The sequence below is a fragment of the Oncorhynchus gorbuscha genome, linkage group LG02 (assembly GCF_021184085.1).
Source record: "Oncorhynchus gorbuscha isolate QuinsamMale2020 ecotype Even-year linkage group LG02, OgorEven_v1.0, whole genome shotgun sequence".
NCBI classification, from domain to species: domain Eukaryota; kingdom Metazoa; phylum Chordata; class Actinopteri; order Salmoniformes; family Salmonidae; genus Oncorhynchus; species Oncorhynchus gorbuscha.
The window spans coordinates 100564398-100581169 of NC_060174.1; the positions used below are offsets into that span (position 1 = coordinate 100564398).

At 44.0% G+C, this 16772-nt stretch overlaps 1 protein-coding gene across 1 annotated transcript in view; it reads left to right on the forward strand.

Moving 5' to 3' along the window:
• Positions 1 to 471: 471 nt before the first annotated feature.
• The window catches only part of LOC123990860 (stanniocalcin-2-like), a 47557-nt gene continuing 31256 nt past the window's right edge, over positions 472 to 16772 (forward strand). The window contains exons 1-3 of the mRNA XM_046291798.1: positions 472 to 1008; positions 1204 to 1328; positions 1535 to 1731. Coding sequence (XP_046147754.1) covers positions 868 to 1008; positions 1204 to 1328; positions 1535 to 1731 — 463 coding nt within the window. The 5' untranslated portion in view covers positions 472 to 867. The remainder of the gene's footprint in view (positions 1009 to 1203; positions 1329 to 1534; positions 1732 to 16772) is intronic.

A 16772-nucleotide genomic window follows, 5' to 3' on the forward strand; every position in this document is an offset into this window, starting at 1 on the left:
TCACACAGGAAATGTATGAATTCATTAGGCACAAACTGATTTCATCATTATGCAAAACCAAGTCCTGTAATCCATAGGCCTATATCTAAGTTGTTATGAGGTGGTCTACATTTACCAGTAGGCCTATGCAATTTACAGGAAAGATATACATACAATGTGAGTATTGCTGACAATATTAGAGACATTCATTTTTTTAAATCAAACAAGACAATGAATATGATCTGCTCATTACTCCCTGTCATCAGTACATTTGGTATTTTTAAGGTTGAACTGTGTCTAAGCAAAGAGTTCCCTCTCTGTAAACAAAAGCTAAGAGCCATTTTATTGTTGATCTGAAAATGTGGTCTGATGCGCGGTGTGGCGCAATAGAGGAGCCTCCAGAGGCACGCAGAGGCCAAATTGAACTCTGTACCGCATCACAGTGCGCCTCTCAAATGTTTTAACAATGCGGAGTGCTCCGTATAGATCCGCATTGACACGATTGTTTGACGTTCGGTGAGGGCGGGAGGTCATGTATAACACAAACTCACTTCATTGACAACTTCCTTCACAACAGCGCTGCTCGGCGAAACTAAATAAATATGAATGACCTGACTTCTGCAGAGTCCATATCACCGTAAATGCTGCACGGCCAATGCAGAATTCGGAATGACCACGCAAGACCTCGCGTAGTAGTAACTTCCCAAGAAGCAACTTCCGTATTGCAAAGCATTTTGGTACTCGTGTACACTTCCAAATCATTCTTCCACATAACTAGCTAGTTTGTAGTTTTAGACCCACGAGCAGTTATTTTGTGTCGTTTCCTCAAATTATATCGATAGTGTTCCACCGGTTTATGAACAAGGCTGAAATTAAACAAACATCGGTATGGCGGAGGGTGCCAGCGGTAACGCGGTGAATCTTCCTCCCGGAGATCCTCAGCTAATCGGTCTCATCGTGGAACATCTCAAGAACCGAGGCTTGTTCGACGAGTTCCGCAGAGATTGCCTGGCAGATGTGGATACAAAGGTACTATATATAGCTTTCAACTTTTTTCCTGACTAACTGGCTGTCAACATTTATTTTACTCAGTTAGATCACGTTTACGCTTTGTGTCCAACCATGTTGTTTTTAGCATAGCTAGCTAACGTTAGCTAGCCAGTTGTGCTGGAAAATGTCCTCAGCTATTGATCAATGCCGGTGTACTTCTGTCATTGCCGTCAGCCTGCCTACCAGAATCTGCGACAAAAAGTTGACAACTTTGTATCCACTCATTTGAGCACTCAAGAATGGAACCCATCAATCAACAAAAATCAAGTGCGAAATGGGCTAAGACAAAGCGTCGTGCAGTAAGTAGCTACAATACTTCATATACTCATAATTCTGCCTGTAAGTGTCAAATGCGTTGCTGACAGTGCATATTACAGAGGATAGTGAAATCGGCACATTGGATGGCTAAGCTCATGTCCCCAGTCTGGACTGAGGTAGGTGTTATCAGTTGTTGCTACTTATGCCACAGTCATTAGTCATCTGTAGTGTCTCTGCTGTGTGTCAGGTCAGGCATGCTGGAGTCTGGCGTGGACAGAATCATCACCCAGGTGGTGGATCCCAAATTGAACCACACTTTCAGGCCCCACATTGAGGATGCCATTCATGACTTCCTGTCTGCTGAGAAGGAGGAGGGTCCATCCAACACTCAATCAGAGACTGAGCAACAAGAGGCTCCAAGCCACACTGGACCCAAAACGCCATGAGGTCAGTGTGTTAACATAAACATCATGGGCACATCTATAGGCATTGAACTGTATAATCTCAAAGTTTCACAGTTTGTCTTCTCTCCTTTTACTTCAGGTACAGAGAAACGTTTTCTGCTGAAGGTAGATATTTTTTAGCGCTCCATCAGGCTGGATGGACAAGGACCTACTGTCTAGTAATCATGGAGCAAGAGGTTTGCACAACTCTTAGTCTTTCTTCATGTGGAGAAACCAAGCCGTGGATGTTAGCTGTCATTGCTAACAGCTACCAAATAATGCCCATAACAAGTCAAAGGGGAATTGTGCAAATGACACTGGTATAGCACCCTCAAACTCAACTCTGGACCTCGAAGCCAGTTCCACTGCATTTTTTCATTGTTCCCCTCTCAGGGACTGATTTTGACCTGAGACACCAGGTTGTGTGCAATTCATTATCAGGTAGAAGAAAACCTGCAGGCAATGGACCTCGTAGGCTAAGAGTTGAGTACCCCAGGTATAGCACATGGCATTTTGTTTGTGGTTATTGAATTAAAGAGACTGGTAACTTTATTTTTAAGGGCAGGAAGTAGCCATTGTAAGTAATGTTGGCTTACAGATTTTGTTCCTCAGTTTGACACTTATTGGCGAATATTGTAAATGTCATTCACCAATAAATGAATGATTTGGTTGAAATGTGCACACTGCTCTGTCATTTGTTAAACTGTGTCAATACCGTGCTGTACGGGCTGCGGTAAGACTACATTGCTCAGTTAGCCTGGAGCAGCGTTTCCCACACTTTGTCCTCAGGACCCCAAGGGGTGCAAGTTTTTGCCCTCGCACTACACAGCTGATTTCCTAGATTTTTATTAGATTAGAATGATCACAGCATTATCACATTTGGATCCATCCAGAGCACAGCCAGTGAGATCTCTTACGGGATGGAAGGTGTACTGCGTTACATAGAGGAGACAGTCCATAAAAGGGAGCGCTGCAGTCTTTGCCAGTTCAAGACTTAACATCTGGAGTACAACCCAGGTTATGAAACTAGATGCCAGGGCGAGGGAGTAGAACAGCCTGCCCCTGACTGAGGCTTGTTGGCATTCCTCTGGGCAGGCAGGGTGCAAGTTGATTGGCAGTGCCTGGGAGCACGGCATGGTTGCTGTCTCAACACATCCATGCTATATTTCTCTCGCTGCCCTCAGCCGTGTAGGAGTGAGGCTTAGCTCCATGGCCCTAAGATGCAGCTCCAAGGCCCCCAGTAAAAGGAGGGGGATGAGGGGCTCTGGATGAGCTGTGCAGAGTGTTCCCGCCTGGCTGGGACAAAGGTTGAATTGTCAGAGCTGCCTGGATGGAGCTGCTTCTGTCATTCACCACCTCGCCTCTGAGGACGTGCATACTAGCAGGCCCGCTGTGCTGCACCACTGAGAACTGGCAAGCAGGCCTTTGTTCTCTTTTTTTAAATCAGAGACCTCCACACACTGACACTACTGAATGGCTTTTAGGAGTGGTCTAAAGAATTCCGTAAGGAAATAGTGTGTAGTAGACCGATAAGCATTTAGGGCAAGTGGATACTAGTGAGACATTGGACTTTGAGCATAGCTAATTTGTTGCCACCCCCCCCTCCCAACACACACTTACACAAATTGAATAAAGGTCCTGGTGGTGTGTCAGGTTTTCAGAGACCAGCAGCATGGCTACGTGACTCCAGCCCCCACCCTGACATCAGTGTCTGCTGCTCACGCTAATTAAGATGCTTTGCCACAGTTCCTCCATCTGGGGAAACTCAATCCTGTCCTGATTTTAACGCTACAGTTGTCAGCTGTCTGGTGTGAGTAATCAGAATCCAGGGTGAGGAATTTAATGCCCTGGCTCCACTGCACTCGAGCTGGAAGTCTCTGGTCTTCACTTCATCTTGTCAGGAGGGGAAAGGGGGGTTGAGCCACCCTTGTTTCTAGGAAACCATACACAAAAGTAATACTTTTACTAAATATTTAGGAAAAGTTAATCATTTCAAGAGTCTAAAGGAAGAAACCACATGAAAAAAGTCAAATTAATATATACTAGAGGTTTCATGATGCTTCTATCTAAACCAAAGTAAATCATTTTCTACATCAGTTGGGGTCTCTAAGTTTCAGTATGATGTCCTAAACCTGCATAAAAGTGCATCCTTGTAGCTGTGTGGGCTAATTTAGACCAAATGTTTGCCTTGGGATTAGTTGAGCCAATGTTTGAGCAAATTGAAGTGTTTTCTTACCAGGTGTAGTGCTTGGCATTATCAACAGGGCCTGGCCAATGATAAGTGCTTTTAAAAAAGTGTTTGTTAAAATATGCTTAAAATGTACAAAAATCTGTGGAAAAAGTGATTGTGTTGAATAGTGTTTGGGAAATAAAGTTAGACATGGTTTCAAAAAGTTAGTGGTACAATTTAATTCAGTACATACATTTGTAGGTGGCTTAACTTACCCTGTCCCGTGGCTCAACTTACCCCATACCTGGAGTAAGTGCCAAGTTACCCCAAATGTTCTAAACTGTATGTTTACATGAATTCTGAATATTTCCAGGGATACACAACATCCTGAAATATATGTAGGTATCTTTGTTAGAAAGAATACTTTACTGAACAAGTGAGCTATATCAAGAAGCTGATTAAACAGCATGATCATTACACAGGTGCACCTTGTGCTGGTGACAATAAAAGGTCACTCTAAAATGTGCAGTTTTGTCACACCACATAATGCCACAGATGGCTCATGTTTTGAGGGAGCGTGCAATTGGTATGCTGACTATACGTCTACCAGAGCTGTTGCCAGATGATTGAATGTTAATTTTGCTAGCATAAGCCGACCTCCCAACGTCGTTTTAGAGAATTTGGCAGTATGTCCAACTGACTTCACAACCGCAAACCAGGTGCAACCACACCTGCCAAGGACCTCCACATCCAGCTTTTCACCTACAGGATCGTCCGAGACCACCCAGCTGAACAGTTGATGAAACGGAGGAGTATTTCTGTCTGTAATAAAGCCCTTTTGTGGAGAAAAACTCATTCTGATTGACTAGGCATGAAATTGTTGCATAATATGTTTATTTTTTGTTCAGTCTATATTTATCTTGACAGAGTAAAGCTGAATGTAAAACAAAATGGCTTAATTTACACCACTCTCCACTACCTTTTCTACAGGTCACAGTATGTGGTTGGGATTACCCATGAACCCTTATTGAATTATGGTCACTTATTACACATGCATTATACAATTAAAAGCAATGCCAATTTATGACCAGATGGCCTCAACACAATCACATTATTCTGAATAGTAAAGGTCAAGTTGTGTTCCAGTCCAGAACTCTCACAGCAGCATAGCAACGTCTTCCTTCCACTCAATGGAGGAGCAGAGTGTACAGGGCTGTACTGTAGCAGATGCTTTGGCAGTATCTGAAATGTAAGACAAACCCACTAGAGGGCAAAGTGATTCTAACAAGCTCAGGAACATCCTCCTCTAGCTGTTGGTCTTGAGTCTGACTTGACCCGGCTAAACTGACAAAGTATCATGTATAGTTTCTGTAGAATAACGAAGTATGCAACCAATACAACAGGCAGAGATGTTTTTATTTTAATATAGCTGGTCAGCTGTGGGGTTTCAAGCAATCAAATTTATAAGTCCCCTTTTTACATCAGCCAATGTCACAAAGTGCTATACAAAATCCCAGCCTAAATTCCCAAAGAGCAAGCAATGCAGATGTCGAAGTACAGTGTCTAGAAAAAACTCCCATTGAAAGGCAGGAACCTAGGAAGAAACGTAGAGAGGAACCAGGCTCTAAGGGGTGCCGAGTGAAGATTAAAACAGTGCCAAGATGTTCACATTTTCATAGAGGACCATTGTTGTGCTGCTGCTCTCTTCCTGGTCACTATCTTGTGTCAGTATGTGAGCAACACATCATGATGTAATTATGACTCCCTAATTAGAATTTTGGAATATTGCACAATCATAGCAATCATTCCAATTATTTAGAAAAACAAATATTTGTAGGACATAGCAAGCCAATCATTTATCATCATTGTCAAGTGTAAACAATCAAAAGAAACTTAAAACCCAAACTCTGCCCAGTACTAAATCGCTCACGGATGAGAGAGGACACAGGGTTGAACTATGCATTGTGTAAGAAACCAAGTGACACAGCACTTTTGGCCTCAGATATGCAGCAATTAAGTTCAGGGTCCTTGGAGGGTACTGGTAATATAGTGTGAAATTGTGTGTTGTGTTCACTGCACATCTTGGGGGCAAAAGTCTCAGCTGTCATTGCATTGGTTTTCTGAACCAGAGTAATTATTGAAATGGGACAGAGTAGGGGTAAATTCACCCCCTCCCCTTAACCCCATTAGAGCACAGCTGCACGTTGGACCCAGAGTTGTCCCTTAGAGGCCCAAGCCACAACAATTAAATCCCCATTCCTCTGCAAAGCCTTGGTGCATCTGTTCATTTAATTACCCCTCATATTTCTCACACGTTAGTGGGGGGATTCATTACATATAGTGGTACACTGAGGTTGCCCGATCCAGGACCTCTCTGCCCAGATGTGCATTAGGCAAGGTCATTTTCACCACTAGACACAAGCTCCTCAGTCTCCACTCTTCTTCAGCCAGGGACTATACAGACGTAATGAGTATTAAACGCTGTGGCTTGGTGATCTTGGCTGCCTATGGAAGCAATCCCCCTTTAAAACTTTAATGGAGGACATACTGTATGTATGATGAAATGTGTTTGCAAATGTTATTTGTGAATTTTTGTTTTGGAACATATATTTTTTAATTATATCTTGGAAGTAATTAGTTGTGAAATAAGCACTCCATAAGGACTAAGAGGATAGTGACTGGCTATAATATATCTATCAAAATACATCTAGCATCCATCCATTATTACATAGTGAGAATTATAAGCAGGCATATGTACTTATTGGACAATTGTATTTATTGTACATTGTCTTTACAAATATTGTGAGTTTTGCCATTACAGGTACATTCGGCCCGCTTATTCATAGTGAGAGGGAAGAAAGCAAGCTAGCAACATCAGCACAGCTTGGCTATTCCTCTGCAGATGTCAGCTCTTGTGTAATTTCATTGATTTATCCACTTGTTTTTGGCTTGAGTCTGAAACACACGTTCAATGTCAGGCAATGTGCAGATTGGGGGAGACGTTGTGTGGAGAGTGAGGCCCGTGGTGTTTTCCCACGTGGTCAGGGTCCTCTAGTAGGGGACACAACAAGCCCTTTCTCTACTCTCTCTCTGCATGCATTGTCTGAGCCTTCCTGACCTATTACAGCAGAACACAAACCAGGTGCCTCCAACAATAACAGGAGGTTTTATAGAAGTATCACAGAGTCCATTCTCAACCCACGTCCTCCTTCTCTTTACTCCCAATTTGAAGCAATAGAACAGGTGGTATTATACAACCTTTAGTCCTCATTCCAATGAGTTGTTGTTGATGCTGCAGGGTATCTACAGTACAGTCCCATGACTTACAGTGCCTTGCAAAAGTATTCACCCCCTTGGCGTTTTTCCTATTTTGTTGCATTACAACCTGTAATTTAAATAGATTTTTATTTGGATTTAATGTAATGGACAAACACAAAATAGTCCAAATTGGTGAAGTGAAATGAAAAAAAATTACTTGTTTCAAAAAATTTAAAAAATGAAATAAAAGGGAAAAGTGGTGTGTATATGTATTCACCCCTTTGCTATGAAGCCCCTAAATAAGATCTGGTGCAACCAATTACCTTCAGGAGTCACAGAATTAGTTAAATAAAGTTCACCTGTGTACAATCTAAGTGTCACATGATCTGTCACATAATCTCAGTACATATACACCTGTTCTGAAAGGCCCCAGAGTCTACAACATCACTAAGCAAGCGACACCATGAAGACCAAGGAGCTCTCCAAACAGATCAGGGACAAACTTGTGGAGAAGTACGGATCACGGTTTGGTTATAAAAAAAGATCTGAAACTTTGAACATCCCACGGAGGACCATTAAATCCATGAAAAAAGGGAAGAATATGGCACCACAACAAACCTGCCAAGAGAAGGTCTCCCACAAGGCAAGGAGGGCAAGGACGGCATTAATCTGACAGGAAACAAAGAGACCAACGATAACCCCGAAGGAGCTGCAAAGCTCCACAACAAAGATTGGAGTATCTTTCCATAGTACCACTTTAAGCTGTACACTCCACAGAGCTGGGCTTTATGGAAGAGTGGCCAGAAAAAAGACATTGCTTAAAGAACAAAATAAGCAAACAAGATTGGTGTTTGCCAAAAGGCATGTGGGAGACTCCCCAAACATATGGAAGAAGGTACTCTGATCATATTGAGACTAAAATTGAGCTTTTTGGCCATCAAGGAAAACGCTATGTCTGGCGCAAACCCAACACATCATCACCCTAAGAATACCATCCCCATGCTGTGGGGATGTTTTTCATCGGCAGGAACTGGGAAACTGGTCAGAATTGAAGGGAGGGTGAATAGTTATGCACAAAAAGGCTTCTATTTTTTGTCTTATTTCTTGTTTGTTTCACAAGAAGAAAAACAATTCCATCTTCAAAGTGGTAGGCATGTTGTGTAAATCCAATCATACAAACACCCCAAAAATCCATTTTAATTCCAGGTTGTAGGGCAACAAAATAGGAAAAATTCCAAGGGGGGTGAATACTTTCACAAGCCACTGTAGGTTTCCGGAGAGTTATGTTTCAAATGATTTCCATTAAAACATGCTGGTCATTTATGAACATTTGAACATCTTGGTCATGTTCTGTTATAATCTCTACCCGGCACAGCCAGAAGAGGACTGGCCACCCCACATAGCCCGGTTCCTCTCTAGGTTTCTTCCTAGGTTTTGGCCTTTCTAGGGAGTTTTTCCTAGCCACCGTGTTTTTACACCTGCATTGTTTGCTGTTTGGGGTTTTAGGCTGGGTTTCTGTACAGCACTTTGAGATATCAGCTGATGTACGAAGGGCTATATAAATACATTTGATTTGATTTGATGTAGTATTTCAATGAACTACGTCCGTCTCCCAACTATCTATTGATTGTTGGTACTATAGCTGGTATAGGTGTGCTATACAGAGCAACTGTCCCTGCCTCAACTCAGTTGCGCCATATCAAAATGCAGCCTCTGGGATGTGTGTACTATACCTGCATTACCCTTTCTCTTCTCTTTAGTCTACATTAACAAGCTACTCGAGTTATGTTTATACAGCGTGTACACACACACAATGCTGCATTCTACAACTCTGACAGTTAGGCAAGACAACAACCGTGTTTACATTTTTCATTTTTCATAACATGGTCATGTGAGGGACAGGTGGTACAAGAATGCACTTCAACATTGTTTGTTTGAGACAATGTGTATGCTTATGTTTGCAGGTCAGGGGTCATTCAGTGGGAGATCAACACTGTTCTGTTAGGTTGTTTTTAAAGCTCTCTGCGAGGATAAAAGAGAGCGGGACAGTCACCAGTCCAAATATGGGGCGCACTATGTGTAAACTCACCCACACACAAGACCTCTTCACCCCCCCCCTCCTACCTCCAATCATCCAGGGTCAGGGGGAGGAGACTAGGGATTGCCATGTCTGTGTGGCGCTGTTTCACTGGGGCTCTGTGATGTCATCATGGTCCTGCTGCCCTTGGGCTTACTGTGCTGTCATAAGGTCCAGGAGAATCATTCACAAAAACAGGTAGGACACCTTGTGACTGTCAGGGTGTAGGGGGTCAGCCCCTTATAACGACAATGTCACTGGAAAGGGCTCATGCACATACGCTTGAGTTGGATGCCTCTCATGTTTGACACGCCAGGCCCACGAGATGACATTTTCTACACGGGGATCCGGGTCAGAATTAAGCCCCTCCAGTGATTTATGGACACGCTCATTCAACAGTGCTATGAACATAGGGATAACTCACATGTGCAGTCTGTTTGGAAATAGCCACCTCAACAGTCAGTGCCAGTCACTATGTTTAAACCTACTATTTCGGGGCCCCCCGAGTGGTGCAGCGCTCTAAGGCACTGCATCGCAGTGCTTGCTGTGTTACTACAGATCCTGGTTCGATACCGGGCTGTGTTGCATACCGGGCTGTGTCGGGATGTCCTTGCCCGTTTGCGCTCTAGCGACTCCTTTGGCAGGCCGGGCACATGCATGCTGACACGGTCGCCAGGTGTACAGTGTTTCCTCCAACACATGACTTCCGGGTTATGCGTGCATTGTGTCAAGAAGCAGTGCGGCTTGGCTGGGTTGCGTTTCGGAGGACGCATGGCTCTTGACGTTCACCTCTCCCGAGTCCGTACGGAAGTTGCAGCGAAGGGACAAGACTGTAACTACCAATTGGATATGACAAAATTGGGGAGAAAAAGGGTGGACATTTTTTTTACACTTGAGATCCTGTAACGATGTGCGCTGAGTTTCGGGAAGCAAGTTCAGGGACTGAGTGTTTAAATAAATAAACACAACATAATACAAATGAAGAAACACGAACAAAGCACAGACATGAAAAAGAAACAATGATGCCTGGGGAAGAAACCAAAGGTGGTGTCATATATATATATATATATATATATACACTGCTCAAAAAAATAAAGGGAACACTAAAATAACACATCCTAGATCTGAATGAATGAAATATTCTTATTAAATACTTTACATAGTTGAATGTGCTGACAACAAAATCATACAAGAATTATCAATGGAAATCAACCCATGGAAGTCTGGATTTGGAGTCACATTCAAAATTAAAGTGGAAAACCACACTACAGGCTGATCCAACTTTGATGTAATGTCCTTAAAACAAGTCAGAATGAGGCTCAATAGTGTGTGGGCCTCCTCGTGCCTGTATGACCTCCCTACAACGCCTGGGCATGCTCCTGATGAGGTGGCGGATAGTCTCCTTAGGATTCTCCTCCAAGACCTGAACTAAAGCATCCGCCAACTCCTGGACAGTCTGTGGTGCAACGTGGCGTTGGTGGATGGAGCGAGACATGATGTTCCAGATGTTGGTCTGGGGAACGGGCGGGCCAGTCCATAGCATCAATGCCTTCCTCTTGCAGGAACTGCAGGAACTGCTGACACACTCCAGCCACATGAGGTCTAGCATTGTCTTGCATTAGGAGGAACCCAGGGCCAACCGCACCAGTATATGGTCTCACAAGGGGTCTGAGGATCTCATCTCGGTGCCTAATGGCATGCAGGCTACCTCTGGCGAGCACATGGAGTTCCCCCAAAGAAATGCCACCCCACACCATGACTGACCCACCGCCAAACCGGTCATGCTGGAGGATGTTGCAGGCAGCAGAACGTTCTCCACTGCGTCTCCAGACTCTGTCACGTGCTCAGTGTGAACCTGCTTTCATCTGTGAAGAGCACAGGGCGCCAGTGGCGAATTTGCCAATCTTGGTGTTCTCTGGCAAATGCCAAACGTCCTGCACGGTGTTGGGCTCCAAGCACAACCCCCACCTGTGGACGTCGGGCCCTCATACCACCCTCATGGAGTCTGTTTCTGACCGTTTGAGCAGACACATGCACATTTGTGGCCAGCTGGAGGTCATTTTGCAGGGCTCTGGCAGTGCTCCTCCTGCTCGTCCTTGCACAAATGCGGAGGCAGCGGTCCTGCTGCTGGGTTGTTGTCCTCCTACGGCCTCCTCCACGTCTCCTGATGTACTGGCCTGTCTCCTGGTAGTGCCTCCATGCTCTGGACACTACGCTGACAGACACAGCAAACCTTCTTGCCACATCTCGCATTGATGTGCCATTCTGGATGAGCTGCAATACCTGAGCCACTTGTGTGGGTTGTAGACTCCGTCTCATGCTACCACTAGAGTGAAAGCACCGCCAGCATTCAAAAGTGACATCAGCCAGGAAGCATAGGAACTGAGAAGTGGTCTGTGGTTATCACCTGCAGAACCACTCCTTTATTGGGGGTGTCTTGCTAATTGCCTATAATTTCCACTTGTTGTCTATTCCATTTGCACAACAGCATGTGTAATTAATTGTCAATCAGTGTTGCTTCCTAAGTGGGACAGTTTGATTTCACAGAAGTGTGATTGACGTGGAGTTACATTGTGTTGTTTAAGTGTTCCCTTCATTTTTTTGAGCAGTGTATATATATATAGGGAAGGTAATCCGGGAAGTCCAGGTAAGTCTGATGACGTGCAGGTGTGCATAACGATGGTGACAGATGTGCGCCATAACAAGCAGCCTGGTGACCTAGAGGCCGGAGAGGGAGCACAAGTGACAAATCACCTATACACTAAGCTCAACTGGCATTGGACAATATGTCCCTCCACTTTCATGACGATTAAACCAACATCACCCATCATGACAATGTGTCTGTAGTTGATCACATTGAGTTTCTCTATAGCTTATATTTGGTAGTTGAGGCTGAAAGATGACGAGTATAGGGGACAGGGTGAGGGGACAGACTCAATCTACTGTGCAGCAACACGAAATGGGATATATTGGAGAGCCTTTAAGTGACTTGAATATGTAGGTGTATCACCTGCCTCTTACACTGTCTGGGTAAAGGACGTACACTGAGCGCTGCTATCAGTACATAGGATATCCTTCCAGGGAACATAACCCACTTCCTTGTATACATATAGACAAATACAACACACAGCAAATTGACTGTGCTATGGTAGCAATGAGAGAGTTCTGAAGGTAGCTTTTGGAGTATGTGTGTGAATATTTGGGGCCAAGACCTCTCCAGCCCTGCGGTGCCAGCACTATGGCAGAACCTGGAGTCAGGCCAGTGTTGTACTTGGCCAGATTCAGCAAATGCCCTGTCTGGCAGAGTGGCCTCTTTTTTCAGAGTGCTTGCAAATGACTGGAGGTCTGACACGAAGAGGGGTAATGATTTAAAGCCCAAGTAAGGGTCAAAGCACAGTCAGAGCTCGAAAATGTTATTTTCTACAAGGGTGCCAAAAGGGATTACCTTCACCCCCTCGGCAGGGTAACCTAGAATACTATGCCCCACAGAGCATGTGAATGCCCTCTTCAATACCTTGCTGTAGTGTACACACACACACACACACACACACACACACACACAACACACACACACCCACACACACACGTAGCCTTGAAACAGGTAGCTGTCCTGAAGGGTACGTCATGATACAGAAAACAAACTATAAATCAAGGAGAGCTCTTAGCTTTCTAAAAACATTGTTTCTCTGCACCGGGGACATGGTGTGCTGCATCCCACAAGCAACTGTGACAGAGGGAAGGCCTGCCTGGCCGGCAGCCTGTGCTCTGTCTTTTCTCAGCCTGTTAAAGTGTGTTTATTTTAACAGCAGCAGCAACCCTCCTGGGAAGCCTGCTCCTTTTCTTGGCAGGGTGCGGGGCCTGTTAAAATGTGCCCTGACGTAGGAGGCTGAGACTATCGTCGCTTAACTCCGATGGTTAAGATTCACTCTGCAGAGTCGGCATCTGCTGCCACCAGAGACAAGAGTCCAGCTCCATTAGTCCCACTGTCTGAGAGTAGAACACCCAGAGAACTCTGCCCCTTAACCCCTGTGTCACCACTAGACTTTACAACAACTACTTAACTGGCACCAATTCATGGATTATATAGTCATTTGTGGTGTAAAATTAATTACAACCTATCAGTTAATGTGTGTCACAAATGTTCATCCTGTGTCATTGTGTTGTCACAGCTAACGAGGAGATGTGAGTGTAGGCATAGGAAAACGAGCTATTCAATACCTTGCATCAGTTACCAAAAGACAATTTTATTGATGACAACTGTTTTCCTGAAGTAATTTTGTTTGATCTGACTCCAGAGTGGTTCCATGGGATTTACTTGTGGTGGTATTGCTATTACACAAGAGATGCATGGTTTAGACTGTTGTGAGGACCACAGACGTTGTCTTATTCTTTGAATGCGGTGGATCAGAAGGCTAAACAGTATTGGTTTACAACAGAGGGCGCCCAGTATGCCTGTATCAGTTACCTGCATGGGAAAAATTTCATTCACAAAGATAAATATTATTGTGTGTGTGTGTGGGGGGGGATATTTTGGGATATTCTCTCTTTCAACATTTTGGAAACAAATCCCCCTGATTTCAAGCAGAGATCTTGGAAAAACAGAATTATAGGATAGTAATAAATCCTCAACATGGTCAATATAGGCTCCTCGCTTTAGCAGTTAAAATGTTTTTCTGGTTGATAAACCAAAACATTGTGTTCTTCCAGCATAAACTCATCTATTGTAGGGTTCTATTGTCTCAATGTTCAAAACAACCAACCACATTTTTCTTTCCTTTATTTAACTAGGCAAGTCAGTTAAGAACAAATTCTTATTTTCAATGACAGCCTAGGAACAGTGGGTTAACTGCCTGTTCAGGGGAAGAACAACAGATTTGTACCTTGTCAGCTCGGGGGTTTGAATTTGCAACCTTCCGGTTACTAGTCCAACACGCTAACCACTAGGCTACCCTGCCTTTCCTTGTTGTGGTCACCTTCACTGTTGACTGCCAACACCCCTGCCTGATATGCAGACAGGCCCCTATTTGACTGTTCTTCAGTGTCGTTTCTGGTCCTGGCACCGTTGGGGCACTGAACACTTTCACTAAGGAGAGCAGTTTAGAGTGTAAACACTTGAGATGTTGTTGATAAAATAAATATCTGTATCTTCAACAGCCTAAACATTCAGCACCAGTGCTATAGAGGGAATGAATTAAACTGGGTTCAACTGGAGTTTCGTAATCAGCTTGCAAAAGTCTTACAACCCCCCCCGACAAAAAATCGTCCAAGAGGCTGAATCTACACGGGAGAAAAATATAAAAACGCAACATCCGACAATTTCAAAGATTTTACTGAGTTACAGTTCATATAAGGAAATCAGTCAGTTGAAATATATTCATAACTCCTAAATCTATGGATTTCACATGACTGGATTACAGATATGCACCTGTTGGTCACAGATACCGTTAAAAAAAAGATAGAGGCGTTGATCAGAAAACCCGTCAGTATCTGGTGTGACCACCATGTACCTCATGCAGCGCGACATCTCCTTCGCATATAGTTGATCAGGCTGTTGATTGTGGAACGTTGTCCCACTCCTCTTCAATGGCTTTGCGAAGTTGCTGGATATTGGCGGGAACTGGAACATGCTGTCGTATATGTCAATCCAGATCATCCCAAACATGCTCATTGGATGTCATGTCTGGTGAGTATGCAGGTCATGGAAGAACTGGAACATTTTCAGCTTCCAGGAAATGTGTACAGATCCTTACGACATGGGGCCGTGCATTATCATGTTGAAACATGAGGTGATGGCGGATAAATGGCACGACAATGGGCCTCAGGATCTTGTCATGGTATCTCTGCGCATTCAAATTGCCATCGATAATAGTGTATTTTTTTCCCGTAGCTTACAGTACCAGTCAAAAGTTTGGACACACCTACTCATTCAAGTTTTAAATTTTAAAAAATATATATTTTCTCAATTGTAGAATAATAGAGTAAGATGGCGCCAGAGAAGAAGACAGACGTTTAATGTGCCCCCAACCGATTGTGTTTTTTTGTTTGTTTATTTGCAATGTTTGTCACTTATATTTTTACTTGTTTAGTACATAATGTTACCGCTACCGTCTCTTATGACCAAAAATAACTTCTGGTCATCAGGACTGCGATTACTCACCACGGACTGGCAGAATCCTTTTTTTCCCCCCTGCGAGCCCGACGCGAAAGATATACTGCTTTCTCAGGAACAGGCCCAGATCCCTGTGATTTGTGTGAAGAGGAGGCGGAGAAAAAGGGTCCGGAGGGCGGGCTGCCTTCTGAGAATTCGTAGGCGATCTAATAAAAAAAAACACTTCCTTCCATTCTGCTAGTAAACGTGCAATCTCTGGAGAATAAAATGGATGACCTATGCGGAAGACTAAACTACCAATGGGACATTCAAAACTGTAATATCTTATGCTTCATGTAGACGTGGCTGAACGACGACACCATCAACATACAGGCTGGTTATACGCTGCACTGGCAGGATAAAACAGCGGCGTCTGGTAGACAAGAGGTGGCGGACTATGTATAACAGCTAGTACACAATATCTAAGGAAGTCTCGAGCTGTTGCTCGCCTGAGGTAGATTATCTCATGATGAGCTGTAGACCACACTATCTACCGAGAGAGTTTTCATCTGTATTTTTCGTAGCTGTTTACATATCACCACAGTCAGAGACTGACACTAAGTTAGCATTGAATGAGCTGGATTCAGCCATAAGCAAACAAGAAAACACTCACCCAGAGGCAGCGCTCCTAGTAGCCAGGGACTTTAATGTAACGAAACTTAAATCGGTTTCATCAAATTCCTATCAGCATGTTAAATGCGCAATCAGAGGAAAAAAACTCTGGACCACCTTTACTCCACACACAGAGACGCATACAAAGCTCTCCCTTGCCCTCCATTTGGCAAATCTGACCATAATTCTATCCTCCCGATTCCTGCTTACAAGCAAAAATTAAAGCAGGAAGCACCAGTGACTGGATCAATAAAAAAGTGGTCAGAGGAAGCAGATGCTGAGCTACAGGACTGTTTTGCTATCACAGACTGGAATATGTTCCGGGATTCCTCCAATGGCATTGAGGAGCACACCACATCAGTCATTGGCTTCATCAATAAGTGCATCGATGACATCGTCCCCACAGTGACCATACGTGCATACGTCTGTTTATCATATATGCATCGTCACTTAAGCTATACATTCATGTACATACTACCTTAATGGGCCCAACCAACCAGTGCCCCCCGCACGCACATTGGCTAAAAGGGCTATCTGCATTGTGTCCCACCACCCGCCACCCACCATCCACCACCCCCTCTTTTACGCTACTGCTACTCTCTGTTCATCATATATGCATAGTCACTTTAACCATATCTACATGTACATACTACCTCAATCAGCCTGACTAACCATTGTCTGTATGTAGCCTCGCTACTGTTATAGCCTCTCTACTGTATATAGCCTCACTACTGTATATAGCCTCGCTACTGTATATAGCCTCACTACTGTATATAG